Raw genomic sequence first — 15,539 nt, forward strand, 5'->3', positions numbered from 1 at the left:
GCGGACTACCCAGAGCATCACTGGGGGTGAGATCTCAGCCATCCAGGACGTACATGCCAGGCCTGAAAAATTGCTAAAGACTCCAGCCACCCAAGACATGGACTATTCTTCATGCTCCCATCCGGCAGGCGGTAACGGTGCATCAAGGCTCAGACCAACAAACCCCTAAACAGCTTCTATTCCCTGGCCATAAGACTGTTAAATGGCAAACAACTAACATTACTGTTCTCCCTCTCCCACATACTATCCACACTGACTCTATGCCCATCCACAGGTCTCTACCCACTCTGACACACACCCCTTCACTGTCACTCTTACTCACGCACACACATATAATACACACACTCACAAACACCCTCACCCTCACTCACACTCTCTCACTATTACTGCTGTTTATATGTATATATTACCATTAGTATATTACCATAAGTATTTATATATTCCTGCTATCAGTCACTTTTCGGCCCTGTTTACATGTACAGTACCTTCAGAAAGTATTCATACCCCTTGACTTATTCCACATTTTATGTTACAGCCTACAACAATACCCCATAATGACAGTGAAAGCATGTTTGGAAATGTATTGGAAATGAAATACACTAATATCTAATTTCCATAAGTATTCTCACCCCTTTTCTATGACACTCCAAATTGAGCTCAGGTGCATCCAATATCCTTTGATCATCCTGGAGATGTCACTACAACTTGATTGGAGTCCACCTGTGGCTAATTCAATTGTTTGGACATGATATACAAAAACATACCTGTCTATATACAGTGCCTTCGGAAAGTATTCATACCACATGACTTTTCCCACATTTTGCTACTTTACAGCCTTATTTTAAAATGGATTAAATAAATAAAGATCGTTAGCAATTTACACACAATACCCCATAATGACAAAGTGAAAACAGGTTTTTAGAAATGTTTGCAAATGTATTAAAAATTTAAAAAAACTGAAAAACCTTATTTACATAAGTATTCAGACCTTTTGCTATGAGATTCGAAATTGAGCTCAGGTGCATCCTGTTTCTATTGATCATCCTTGAGATGTTTCTACAACTTTATTGAAGTCCACCTGTGGTAAATTCAATTGACTGGACATGATTTGGAAAGGCACACACCTGTCTATATAAGGTCCCACAGTTGACAGTGCATGTCAGAGCAAAAACCAAGCCATGAGGTCGAAGGTATTGTCTGTATAGCTCCGAGAAAGGTTTGTGTCAAGGCACAGATCTGGAGAAAGCTAATAAAACATTTCTGCAGCATTGAAGGTCCCCAAGAACACAGTGACCTCCATCATTCTTAAATGGAAGAAGTTTGGATCCAGCAAGACTCTTCCTAGAGCTGTCCGCCCGGCCAAGCTGAGCAATCGGGGGAGAAGGGCCTTGGTCAGGGAGGTAACCAAGAACCCAATGGTCACTCTGACAGAGCTCCAGAGTTCCTCTGTGGAGATGGGAGAACCTTCCAGAACGACAACCATCTCTGCAGCACTCCACCAATCAGGCCTTTATGGTAGAGTGGCCAGACGGAAGCAACTCATTAAAAGGCACATGACAGACCATTTGTAGTTTTTCAAAAGGCACCTAAAGACTCTCAGACCATGAGAAACCTGGCACCATCTCTATGGTGAAGCATGGTGGTGGCAGCTTCATGCTGTGGGGATGTTTTTCAGAGGCAGAGACTGGGAAACTAGTCAGGATCGAGGGAAAGATGAACGGAGCAAAGTACAGAGAGATCCTTGATGAAAACCCCAAATACAGGTGTGTCAAGTTTCGAGAGTCATACCAAGTTTCGAGAGTCAGACCCAAGAAGACTACCCAAGAAAACTAAACCTGTCTAAACCTGTTTTTTCTTTGTCATTGTGGAGTTGTGTGTGTAGATTGAGGAGGGGGGATAAAACAATTTAATACATTTTAGAATAAAGCTGTAACGTAACAAAATGTGAAAGTCAAGAGGTCTGAATATTTTCTGAAAGCACTTTTAGGTCCCGCAGTTGACAGTCTGTCAGAGCAGAAACTATACCAGGAAGTCCAACGAACTGTCCGAGATATACATCTGGGGGAGGCTATAAAACAATTTCTAGAATGTTGAAAGTTTCCAAGAGAACATGTGGTCTCCATCATTAGGAAATGGAAAAATTGTGGAACTCCCCAGACTCTGCTTAGAGCTGGCCATCCGACCAAACTGAGCAACTGGGCAAGAAGGACCTTGGTCAATGACCACTGACAGAACTACAGAGTTCCTTGGCTGAGATGGGGAAAACCCGCCAGAAGTGCTACAGTCTCCATAGCACTTCACCAATCTGGGGTTTATTAGGAGAGTGGCCAGAAGGAAGCCAATCCTGACAAAAAGGCACATGACAGCACGCCTGGAGTTTGCAAAAAGGCATGTGTAAGCATAAAACAAAAGATTCTGTGGTCTGATGAGAAATGCAAAGCACTATCTCTTAGAGGTTAACAAAGCTTGAGAAAATCTACAAGGAAGAATGGGAGAAAGTCCACAAATCCAGATGTGCAAAGCTGATATAGATACAGACATACCCAAGATGAGTCAAAGCTGTAATCGACCCCAAAAGGTGCTCTTCCAAAGTATTGACTCAAGGGTGTGAATACTTATGTAAATGAGATATTTCTGTATTTAATTATCAATAAATTAGCAAGCATTTCTAAAAACATGTTTTCACTTTGTCATTATGGGTAGATGTGTCAGGAAAAAAAATCGTATATATTTTGAATTCAGGCTGTAACACAACAAGATGTGTAATAAGTCAAGAAGGCACTGTATGTCCTATCAGTCAGTTTTTATGTATAAACCTACCTCAACCACTCCAGAACCCCTGCACATTGAATAACCTGTATATACTCGCATTCTCATGTTTCTTCAACCTATATCATACTTTTTGTGTGTGCCTGGTATAGTTTCTGCTAGGATTCCATTTTCTATTATTACTACTATCACTGCGTTGTTAGGAAAGAGCTCTCAATGTAAAAATGTCACTGTACTTCTTTACACCTGTTGTATCCTGTGCACATGGCAAATAGACCTTGAAACGTGTACTCTGTACTTTGTTATACACTGACATATGTATGAGCTCTGTGCCACTGATCATGCAGTGTCTGTTCTTTCCTAGCCTGATTGTTCAAACTTTGACCTACATGTAAGTTGCTCTCCGGGTAAGAGCACCTATAAAAGGAATTAATGGATGAAAAAGGTTGTAATGTATCCCCCTTTTTTCTTTTCTCCCTCTTCCTTCCTTCCTTCCTCTCTCTCCCAGATATCTCCCCCCTGTGCCATAATCTGTTTGGTCTGTATGATGAGAGCAGGACTCTGTGGTACGCTCCCAACCACCTCTTCAAGATCACGGACGAGACCTGCATCAAGCTGCACTACCGCATGAGGTACTTAGACAGGCCTACTGCAGTGTGTGGGTTCGCGTGAGTTTTGAGAGTGTGTGCGTTTGCTTGCTTCCGTGTGTGTGTGTGTGTGTGTGTGTGTGCGTGTGTGTGTTATCACATTATCATAGTCATTGTGATGGATCATGAATATCTCACTGACGTCATTCATCAGACGATCAATAACACTCCCCGTTGCGTGTGAGTTACTCATTTACTCATCCGCCACTCTGTTACCAACAACACCTGCTGTGGTTGCCACTCTGCGCTCTCTATATCGCCTGTGACGGCAGTGTAAACCAGTCAACGTGACTGTTATTCAACCGTCATTCACTGACCATGATTCAGTGTAACAAGAAGGTTGTCATGCAGGTAGGTTACATGGCACATTGATACCATGCTGCGCAGAGTAGAACGGCAATTTCTGAGCTGGTAAAGTAGTCCACATCAGATAAGATTAGATTAAGTAGGATTTCCTTGTGAACTTCTTTTACAATTCACGTGAAACATTCATACAAGGCAGGACAAAATCCAACACTTAAAGTATCAAGTAAGTGTGTTTGTTTTCTGCACTTGAGGATAATGTAATAGGAGATATTCAGTTGTCATGGCAGTTCAGTTGGATATGATCCAAGATAAACGTTTAACTCCGAGAGGAAGGAGAGGTAATGTGGTGTCACGCACACTTCCTCTTTCTGCTCTCTTTCACTAGACAACACATTTTGCACCGGGAGCCGCATTCGGTCTTCACCGAGGTCTGGAGTGCCGCTCTGAAAACTGGTTATATTTCCTTGCCATCGCAATTTGCTAAAAGTAGTGCTCCATCCATCGTTTTTGAAATGTTCGCTGCAACCTGACTGTCTAGTGATTATTAGCGAGCAGCCGGAGAGTCAAGACCCTCCGGGGCGTAAGTTTGACACCCCTGCAATAGAGGGCGAGGAGGAGGGTGAATGTGGTGAGAGCCTAATAAAGTTGACCCAGTGCTGAGTGGAATTTGCATCATACAGCCAGGGTACACTTAGTCAACGAACAGCTTATGGCCAATGGGGGGAAAAAAAGGCATACACAAACGCGCTTCAGCCCATCTTAAATGGAAAAAGGGACAATCAGATGCTCGACTGAGGGACCGGAAAATAGCAAAAACATTCCTTATCCCAGGATACTTCAACTGGTGACTATCCGGGAGAATGGAGAAAAAAAGAGCACTCTATTTCTGTGTAAATCGGATAGATTTATTGACGGGACAAACAAATAATAGTCTTACGTTTCGGCACAAGTCTCCTTCATCAGAGCCTTGAGTAGGGAAAATGTGTGAGGCACCATATACCCTCGCCGGGGAGTGTCCCGCTTATCATGTTAATCAAACGTGTTGATAATGTCAATAGCAGTAGCAGCTAGACCGGTTATTCAAACAGTATGATCATCATTCAAGATTCCTACCCATGCATTCCACTTGAATAACAAAAGACAGAGAAATTAAGTAAGAAAAACATATTTTCAAAAAAGGTGCGAACGAGAGCTGTTCATTCAGACCCGTTGGCTCGACGCAAAGTGCCTCTGTAACAATTTCCTCATAATAATGCCCCCTCTGGAGGAAACAGAAACGTTCTCAATTCCCCAGAATGTCAAGGTTGAGGCTGAGCCATGATTGGTTGTGTTCAGCTATTCTTAATTTGAGCGCCCGTTTCGTCTGACCGACGTAAACAAGCCCACGTGGGCATTTGAGAATTAAACAACATTTGCTGTACTAAACTCAGCAAAAAAAGAATCAGCCCTTTTTCAGGACCCTGTCTTTCAAAGATAATTCGTAAAAATCCAAATCACTTCACAGATCTTCATTGTAAAGGCTTGTTCAATGAACCACAAACAATTAATGAACATGCATTTGTGGAACGGTCATTAAACACTAACAGCTTACAGAAGGTAGGCAATTAAGGTCACAGTCATGAAAACTTAGGACACTAAAGAGGCCTTTCTACTGACTCTGAAAACCTTAGGCATGTTGCAAGGAGGCAAGAGGACTGCAGATGTGGCCAGGGCAATACATTGCAATGTCCGTACTGTGAGACGCCTAAGACAGCGCTACAGGGAGACAGGACGGACAGCTGATCGTCCTCGCAGTGGCAAGACCACGTGTAACAACACCTGCACAGGATCGGTACATCCGAACATCACACCTGAGGGACAGGTACCGGATGGCAACAACAACTGCCCGAGTTACACCAGGAACGCACAATCTCTCCATCAGTGCTCAGACTGTGTGCAATAGGGTGAGAGAGGCTGGACGGAGGGCTTGTAGGCCTGTTGTAAGGCAGGTCCTCTCCATACATCACTGGCAACAACGTTGCCTATGCGCACAAACCCACCGTCGCTGGACCAGACAGGACTGGCAAAAAGTGCTCTTCACTGACGAGACACGGTTTTGTCTCACCAGGGGTGATGGTCGGATTCGCGTTTATCGTCGATGGAATGAACGTTACACCCAGGCCTGTACTCTGGATCGGGATCGATTTGGAGGTGGAGGGTCCGTCATGGTCTGGGGCGGTGTGTCACAGCATCATCGGACTGAGCTTGTTGTCATTGCAGGCAATCTCAACGCTGTGTGTTACAGGGAAGACATCCTCCTTCCTCATGTGGTACTCTTCCTGCAGGCTCATCCTGACATGACCCTCCAGCATGACAATGCCACCAGCCATACTGCTCGTTCTGTGCTTGATTTCCTGCACGACAGGAATGTCAATGTTCTGCCATGGCCAGCGAAGAGCCCGGATCTCAATCCCATTGAGCACATCTGGGACCTGTTGGATCGGAGGGTGAGGGCAAGGGCCATTCCCCCCAGATATGTCCGGGAACTTGCAGGTGCCTTGGTGGAAGAGTGGGGTAACATCTCACAGCAATTACTTTTTTTGAGTTTACAATTTATTAAGTATTTTAACTTGTATTCTTTACCTGAGCGTGAGTGATCGAATACTTTTGTATCACTTGAATTGGAACAATGAGTACAATGACTGCAGCGGTAGAAACCATATGGGGTACCCGGGAGCCAGGAAGAGGGTGCAGGATTCGGGAGCACACTGTGCACGACGCGGTCTCTGATATTGCGACCCCTCCAAAGACCCCACAGAGCATGTGAGCGGAGTTGAGCGGTTGGAAAAGACACGCTATGTTATCGACCCAAATCGTTCCTTTCTTTTAGCATGTGCACATAGTAAGTACACCATCACACTTTTGGTGACTTTTCAGATTCCACAATGATTCTTCAGGTTGTGGACACTACATCATCGCACTCCCTCTCTTGCTCTTGGTCCTCATCTTTGTAAGCCACCTTGATTTATCACCTGTGTGTTTTATCAGTTTCTCTATGAAAATATTTAGCCAACTCCATGACAGTAGCTAAAGGAAGGGGCTATTAGCGGCATACAAGTAGACTTCAAATGCATGCTTGGACGCTAAATTGGTGCGGGCGAGAAGGCCAACGCTCCAGCCTTTGGGAATCTCGCTCCACGCTCCAGTCAAATTTGTCACGCTCCAGCTCCTCGCTCCGCTCCAGCTCCACTCTGCTCTCACACTCTGCTCTCACACTCTGCTCTCACACTCTGCTCTCACACTCTGCTCTCACACTCTGCTCTCACACTCTGCTCTCACACTCTGCTCTGACACTGCTCCTAAACCAGTTCAGGAGAGGCTTCAGATGCAAAATCTTTGAGAGAGGGGACACTCTGGAGAATGTGCCAGTGTTTGAGGATCATGTTTTTTTATCTGCCCTTGTATTCAGTGGAAAAACAAAGGGGGGGGGGCTCTATCAGTCTGTCGCGCTCGCTTATGAGACATGTTGACGAGACTGTCACTGTAGCCGTGTCCGAGGAACCTATCTTTCATTATTTTAGCTTTAGTCTCAATCATTTGATTTGCTGCAGTTTCGCCTTTGTTAGGAATATTGCATTTTTAGAGGTTTAAGATGATTAGCGTCACACCTTAGGGGCTCGTTCCTAGATTATGGCCAACCTTTGTACACAAATACAAACAAATCTGCATACATAACGTGAATGCACACGCGCACACACACACGCACTCAGACACACACATACACCTCACCCACCTACCGACCATGTGTTGGTATTAACAGTCTATATTTCTCTCTCTCTCTCTCTCTCTCTCTCCCCCCACCAGGTTTTACTTCACTAACTGGCATGGGACCAGTGAGAGTGAGTCTCCAGTGTGGAGACATTGTATCAGTAAACTGAGAGGAGGACTCAGCCCACAGAAGGTCCCAGAGGGTACACCCCTACTGGACTCTGCCTCCCTCGACTACTTGTTCTTCCAGGTACGCGTGCGTGCATGTGTGTGTGTCTATGGGAGGGTATGCACACTGTACATGTATGATTCACTACTCTTCCTAATTCCATTGGAACATTGGTCACCACATCAGGAATGTGACGATTTGTGTACACATGTGCCTTCCTGTATGGTTATGTATGAGTATATTGTGTGTGTGTTTCCAGGGCCAGAATGATTTCCAGAAGGGTCTGGCTGTGGTGCGTAGCCAGCAGAGTGAGGCAGAGCAGCACGAGATAGAGAATGAGTGTCTGGGCATGGCTGTATTGGCCATCACTCACTACGCTATGACCAAAGAAATACCTCTCTCTACTGCTTCCAATGACATCAGGTATAGATGACACACTCACACACAGACAATGTTCGCTCCAATTTCTTTTAGGAACTGAGCAAATTTCAGGTCTGCCTAGGGCAATCTTGAACGTTTGATTAAATTCTGTGCAACTTCCAGGGTGCGTTTACTGTGAACACGGAGGCCATACCCGCTTTAAGTTACAGTTGTAGTGGTCAAGTAGGCTACTGTGGCTATTTGGCCTACCGTCAAAAACAATGGAAAAAATGGATCCCATAACATTTTAACATGGAAATAGCTGTTTTATCATTCAGCCTACAGTAGCAGCCAATGTGTGGTGTTCAATGTAGGCCTACATTCCATGAGTCTTTTGAAAAAAACATGCAGGGCTTAACATTAACCTGTTTAACCACTTGTCCTTCAGACAAGGTGGTGACAAAAATGTTGTCTTTGATGCAAAAATAATAAATCAAATACATTATTATTCCCATACCATTATTACAAGGAATCAGACAAATTATGACATCCTCTGCCTATTGGCTACTCAAAATACAACACTGCCCCTTTTAAGACAAAAAAAAGCTCTTTACCTGACTGGCTTTTCAAAGATGTCTAGAAATGTACACATTTTGTGCTCTTGTAGGAAGCAATCACTCCCACAGTAGTGATCACAAATGATCTATAAATGGGCTAATAACTCACTAACTAGCAGCTACATGCAGCTCATGCTTTGATCTCAAAACAAGTGCATCTACTCACGACTGCTCATGCTGTAAACACAGTCCAGTTCAAAGTGAATGGCACAGATCCATATATGGCAATGTTCTATTTGCATATAGGCCTACTGCAGCTCTGCTTGGTTATGGCACACCGGTCTGTGTAGCGTACGGGCTGAGTCCTGCGTGTCAATGCAATAGAATCCTGAGCTGCACGCTCACGCACGAGCATAGTTTAGAGGGAACATTGCACACAGATATACTGTATAATCTGTACACACATACACACGTACCTGTTCACAAATGGAAAGGGAAGACAATGTCCCTAATTCCTCCACTGACTGCATCTATCCCCCTCCATTTACCAATCCCTTTCTCCTCCCGCTCTCTCCAGCTACAAGCGTTTTATCCCGGAGAACCTGAACAGGAGCATTAAACAGCGCAACATCCTCACCCGGCTCCGCATCAACAACGTCTTCAAGAACTTCCTGAATGAGTTCAACAGTCACACGATGCAGGACAGCAACATCACGCTGTACGACCTGAAGATCAAATACCTGTCCACCCTGGAAGGCCTCACCCGGGGCCTGGGGAGGGAGGTGTTGGAGCCCAGGGCCCTGGTACTTACCCAGGAGGGAGAGACAAACGGAGGGCTGAGCCATGGACCTGAGCCCTCCCTGGCTATAGAGGTCCAGGTTACTGGGACCACAGGGATCTCCTACAGGAGGAAGCCCCCTAATGTGAGTGGGAAGGTGGGGAGGTTAAAGGAGTTGGTGTGAGATTTCTGGTTGAGATATGTTAGAATGTCTAACATTAGACTTTTGGTTGAGATATATCTGGATAGGGAGTGATTTTGGAAGGTATTGATGAAGTATCTGAATATATTTTGAAACTGATCTATGAGAAATCTTATGACAATGCATTTTTGCTTTTATTGGCAATAGAATACCCTGATGCTGAAAGAGAAGACAAAGTCCAAGAAGAACAAGCTTGAGGGCAAACAGAAGAAGGACAAGAAGAACGACGCCAGCGACGACTGGGTGACGTTCTGTGACTTTCACGAGATCACACACATCGTTATCAAAGAGTCCTCTGTCACCATCTTCAGACAGGATAACAAGAAGATGGTAAGATAAGCGCATGCAAACACACACACTCCCAATACTGCTTGAGCTAGATTATGCCGATTAAACAGTGACAGCAGCATATTTAGTGTTTAATTAATTAATTAATTCATTCATTAATTGGTCTCAGGTTGTCTCTTCTGTACTGTCTCCGCTCCAGCCAGCTAGTTCAAATGTCACCGGGCCTAACAGCCAGCCAACCTAGCCCAGGAACAAATCATCTGATTAGTAGTCTGTGTTTAGATGAGATTAGATTACCATTAGACATTCCTCTGTTAAGAATAGAGCTATGTACAGGAAAAGACTACAGTTACTGAGTGTGTGTGTACAGTACTTACAGTGTTGCCCTAATTCTGTGGGACTGAAATGATCACTGTGACTGCATGCCACGGCTTGTAAGTGTGCTACCTGTTGCATCAGACCAAGCTAACTGAACCTCGTAAAAACAAGCTCCTTGAAGATATGCAGTGTAGGGCACTAAGGAAAGGAGATGAGAAAAGGAATCTACAAGAAAGGAAGATAGTGGAGTGTTTTGGAACACAGACTAAGGTGTCAGCTAATGGGAAGCAGGTTGGTATTTATTGGGATGAATCTTGAAATGTTATTGGTCACATACACACGGTTAGCAGATTATTGCAAGTGTAAAGAAATGCTTGTGCTTCTAGTTCCGACAGTGCAGCAATATCTAACATGTAATCTAACAATTCCACAACTACCTAATACACACAAATCTAAGTGAAGGAATCGAATAAGAACATATACATATAAATATATGGATGAGCAATGACGGAGCGGCATAGGCAAGATGCAATAGATGGTATAAAATACAGTATATACATATGAGATGTGTAATGCAAGATATGTAAACATTATTAAAGTGACTAGTGATCCATTTATTAAAGTGGCCAATGATGTCAGGTCTGTATGTAGGCAGCAGCCTCTCTGTGTTAGTGATGGCTGTTTAACAGTCTGATGGCCTTGAGATAGAAGCTGTTTTTCAGTCTCTCGGTCCCAGCTTTGATGCACCTGTACTGACCTCGCCTTCTGGATGGTAGAGGGGTGAACAGGCAGTGGCTCGGGTGGTTGTTGTCCTTGATGATCTTTATGGCCTTCCTGTGACATCGGGTGGTGTAGGTTTCCTGGAGGGCAGGTAGTTTGCCCCCGGTGATGCATTGTGCAGACCGCACCACCCTCTGGAGAGCCTTGCCATTTGATTTATTGGGATGAATCTTGTCCCGGAGGCAGCTCTGCAGAGTGGTCACTAGCTGGCCTAGCCACAAAGTCATCAAATCTGATTTTAAAGCTAATCTTAACTACCCTGCTAACCTTATGCCCAACCTTAAATGAAGACCAAAAAGCTCATTTTTATTAGCATACATTTTTTACGATATAGCCAATTTGAACTTTGCTGTGGAAACCGCTGAGCTCTGCCTCAGGACAAGATTCATCCCAATAAATGTCAACCTGCTAATGGGGATCCAAATAATGACGAATGAATCAAGTATTGAATGTAATGATTTATGAAGTATTTGTTACTATTGTTTAACTCTATTGTCCTCCAGGAGGTGCAGCTGGAGTTTAGAGGCGAGGCGCTGGCATTCGCTGCTCTGGTGGACGGGTATTTCCGTCTGACGGTGGATGCCCATCACTACCTGTGTACAGAGGTGGCTCCTTCTTCTGTGGTGCAGAACCTACAGAACTGCTGTCATGGACCTATCTGGTCAGTAATCACACACACACACTCTCTCTCTCTTTTTTTCTCTCTGTCTGGCTTTTGTTCTCTCTCCCCATTTCCGTCTTTATCTCCCCCCCTCATCTCTCTATTCTCCTAACCTCTCTTCTCGTCCTTCTACCTTTCTCTATCTGTTTCATTTGTCTTAATCTACCGCCGAGTATCGGGGGTTTGACTGTTGTCTCCTACAGTACGGAGTATGCCAACCAGAAGCTTCGTCAGGAGGGCAACGAGGAGGGAACCTACGTCCTGCGCTGGTCCTGTACTGACTACCATTACATCATCATGACCGTGGTCTGCAAAGAGGTAACACGTACTTACCTGGCATGGGAGACATCTTGATTACGAAAGAGGCGAGACCATTGCACTCTGGCCATGCTGACCCCTGTGAATTCCCCCAAATGTGGGTATTTGGGGGAATTCACTGCATCATTTCCGGTATCATTTCCGGTAATGGGAAACTGCGTCCACACTCGATGCTGAAATTAGGGCGGCAGGTAGCCTAGCAGTTAGAGCACTGGGCCAGTAATCGAAAGGTCGCTAGTTGGAATCGCGGAGCTGACAAGGTGACAAGTCTGTCAATGTGCCCTTGCGCAAGGCACTTAACCCTAATTGTTCCAAGGTTTCATTGGTATGGCCAGGGTCGAAATGGCAGACCCTGACCGTGACCCCACTCTCCGAGGGTGTCTCAGGGAGAGTTGGGATATGCAAAAAAAAAAACATTTCCAATTCACACATGCGTATTAATACACGTTTGTACAATAGGACGAATGTATCACACACCCTCTTGAGAACAAAGTATTTTTTGCAGGCAGAGAGAGTTGGTTGTTAATAACTGAGGTGGAACGAATGGAGAAGTCTGATAAAAAGCCAAAACAACAAAGTTCAGAGATAATCACACAAGGAAGTGACTAGGAGCTGTCTGATAAACAGTTACAACACAGATGATACCAAAACATGAGACACACTCTGACACACACACACACACACACACACACACACACACACACACACACACACACACACACACACACACACACACACACACACACACACACACACACACACACACACACAAACACACAGAGAGAGGATGTCCTCTTCAAACAATGTGTGGTTACTGTCAAAACAACAGCCTGGCAGTCTGGTGTGTATATTTCATTACCATGGTTAGATAAGTTGAACTCCCATCAGTGAAAACTGTGTGTGTTTGTGTGTGGTGTGGGGGGGGGGGGTTGAGTGTGTTCTTGTTTGGGGCATCTCAATTCAATTAATTGGGTGACAGTCAATAGCATGTGCCTTACTGTACATGCTGACTGGTATTTGTTCCATGCAGTATGCAGTGGACAACAGTTTGTTTTATCCTGCCTAACTCTCTCCCCCTTTCCCCCCCCTGATTTCCTCTTTCCTTCATCTACCCCTTCCTCCCCCCTCTCCAGTTGGATCTGTGTGAGTCGAGGCAGGTGCATCTGTATAAGAACTTCCAGATCGAGGTGGGTTCTGAGGGATTCCGTCTGTATGGGACCGATACCTACAGATCTTCTCTCAGAGAGCTGCTAGACCACCTGGCTAGACAGAACCTCCGTACGGACAACCTCCACTTCCAGCTCAGACGCTGCTGCCCCCCACAGCCCAGAGGTATGAGGAGAGACACAAATATTCAGTACACACACACACTTTCACTTCAACTTTTAGTGCTTTTATTTCAGCCCCTCAGAATGTCATGTTGGCTTTTCTATACATGTTCTGCACACACAAGCACGCATATTGAACTGAGCCCTCTGCGTGACTTGGTTCTGGTCAGCTGAAAGGATGTCCCTTTTAGTATCTGTTTACACCAGGAGCTCTAGTTTCACTTAGCGACACTGCCTCACCATGATTACCACTCACCTAACCCTCTGGGGGTAACTGTGTGCATCTGTGTGTAGGTGTGGCTATGTGTTTTTGCAAGCGTATGTGTCTGTGTGTGTGAGAACCCTGTCTTGTTTACATCCTCTCTCTCTCTGTCTGTCTGTGTGTGTGTGTGTGTGTGTGTGTGTGTGTGTGTGTGTGTGTGTGTGTGTGTGTGTGTGTGTGTGTGTGTGTGTGTGTGTGTGTGTGTGTGTGTGTGTGTGTGTGTGCGCGAGTGCATGTGCGTCAGTGAGAGGCAAGGAAAGGAAGACCAAGTAGTACTGTGGTTTCCTGAGCACATCTCCTCCTCTGTTTACTGCAGACAGGCGTGAGAGGTGGAGGTGTGTGTGTGTGTGGGGGGGGGGGGGGGTTGTTATGATGAAATATTTTGCCTGTTATGATGGGCCTGTCACAAGGGTGGAGCATCTTTTGTGTTTTGATTTTGTTGTGTGTGTATTGAAAACCACAGAGTTCTCTTTGTCACAACATCACTTCCTCCTCTCCACCCAGCCACACACTGATAATGATTCTAATATATCTACTACTCTACATTGCATTTTTGTTTGACTGTTTATACACACCAAGTATGTACAGTCGTGGCCAAAAGTTTGCATATAATTTGCATATACACCAGAATGTTATGAAGAGTGATCAGATGAATTGCAATTAATTGCAAAGTCCCTCTTTGACATGCAAATGAACTGAATCCCCAAAATACATTTCCACTGCATTTCAGCCCTGCCACAAAAGGACCAGCTGACATCATGTCAGTGATTCTCTCGTTAACACAGGTGTGAGTGTTGACGAGGACAAAGCTGGAGATCACTCTGTCATGCTGATTGAGTTCGAATAACAGACTGGAAGCTTCAAAAGGAGGGTGGTGCTTGGAATCATTGTTCTTCCACTGTCAACCATGGTTACCTGCAAGGAAACACATGCCGTCATCATTGCTTTGCACAAAAAGGGCTTCACAGGCAAGGATATTGCTGCCAGTAAGATTGCACCTAAATCAACCATTTATCGGATGATCAAGAACTTCAAGGAGAGCGGTTCAATTGTTATGAAGAAGGCTTCAGGGCGCCCAAGAAAGTCCAGCAAGCGCCAGGATCATCTCCTAAAGTTAATTCAGCTGCGGGATCGGGGCACCACCAGTACAGAGCTTGCTCAGGATTGGCAGCAGGCAGGTATGAGTGCATCTGCACGCACAGTGAGGTGAAGACTTTTGGAAGATGGCCTGGTGTCAAGAAGAGCAGCAAAGAAGCCACTTCTCTCCAGGAAAAACATCAGGGACAGACTGATATTCTGCAAAAGTTACAGGTATTGGACTCCTGTGGGCTGGGGTAAGGTCATTTTCTCTGATAAATCCCCTTTCCGATTGTTTGGGGCATCCGGAAAAAAGCTTGTCCGAGGGAAGACAGGTGAGCGCTACCATCAGTCCTGTGTCATGCAAACAGTAAAGCATCCTGAGACCATTCATGTGTGGGGTTGCTTCTCAGCCAAGGGAGTGGGTTCACTCACAATTTTGCCTAAGAACACAGCCATGAATAAAGAATGGTACCAACACATCCTCCGAGAGCAACTTCTCCCAACCATCCAGGAACAGTTTGGTGAAGAAACAATGCCTTTTCCAGCATGATGGAGCACCTTGCCATAAGGCAAAAGTGATAACTAAGTGGCTCGGGAACAAAACATTGATATTTTGGGTCCATGGCCAGGAAACTCACCAGACCTTAATCCCATTGAGAACTTGTGGTCAATCCTCAAGAGGCAGGTGGACAAACAAAAACCCACAAATTCTGACAAACTCCAAGCATTGATTATGCAAGAATGGGCTGCCATCAGTCAGGATGTGGCCCAGAAGTTAATTGACAGCATGCCAGGGCAGATTGCAGAGGTCTTGAAAAAGAAGGGTCAACACTGCAAATATTGACTCTTTGCATCAACTTCATGTAATTGTCAATAAAAGCATTTGACAATTATGAAATGCTTGTAATTATACTTCATTATTCCATAGTAACATCTGACAAAAAAGACATTGAAGCAGCAAACTTTGTG

The 15,539-nt window shown here is 44.9% G+C and overlaps 1 protein-coding gene across 2 annotated transcripts in view; it reads left to right on the forward strand.

Moving 5' to 3' along the window:
* Window positions 1–15,539, forward strand: part of LOC120052657 (tyrosine-protein kinase JAK1-like) — a 72,891-nt gene that overhangs the window by 24,805 nt on the left and 32,547 nt on the right. Inside the window, exons 3-10 of one of the 2 annotated variants that reach the window (XM_038999702.1) lie at window positions 3,278–3,401; window positions 7,566–7,719; window positions 7,898–8,061; window positions 9,133–9,478; window positions 9,683–9,865; window positions 11,425–11,582; window positions 11,786–11,900; window positions 13,034–13,232. In XM_038999702.1, the coding sequence (XP_038855630.1) occupies window positions 3,278–3,401; window positions 7,566–7,719; window positions 7,898–8,061; window positions 9,133–9,478; window positions 9,683–9,865; window positions 11,425–11,582; window positions 11,786–11,900; window positions 13,034–13,232 (1,443 nt within the window). Of the gene's footprint in view, window positions 1–3,277; window positions 3,402–3,658; window positions 3,768–7,565; window positions 7,720–7,897; window positions 8,062–9,132; window positions 9,479–9,682; window positions 9,866–11,424; window positions 11,583–11,785; window positions 11,901–13,033; window positions 13,233–15,539 lie in introns of those variants that run through there. The other variant, XM_038999703.1, reaches the window with a different exon arrangement.

The sequence above is a fragment of the Salvelinus namaycush genome, chromosome 8 (genome assembly GCF_016432855.1).
Source record: "Salvelinus namaycush isolate Seneca chromosome 8, SaNama_1.0, whole genome shotgun sequence".
In the NCBI taxonomy this organism is placed as follows: Eukaryota; Metazoa; Chordata; class Actinopteri; order Salmoniformes; family Salmonidae; genus Salvelinus; species Salvelinus namaycush.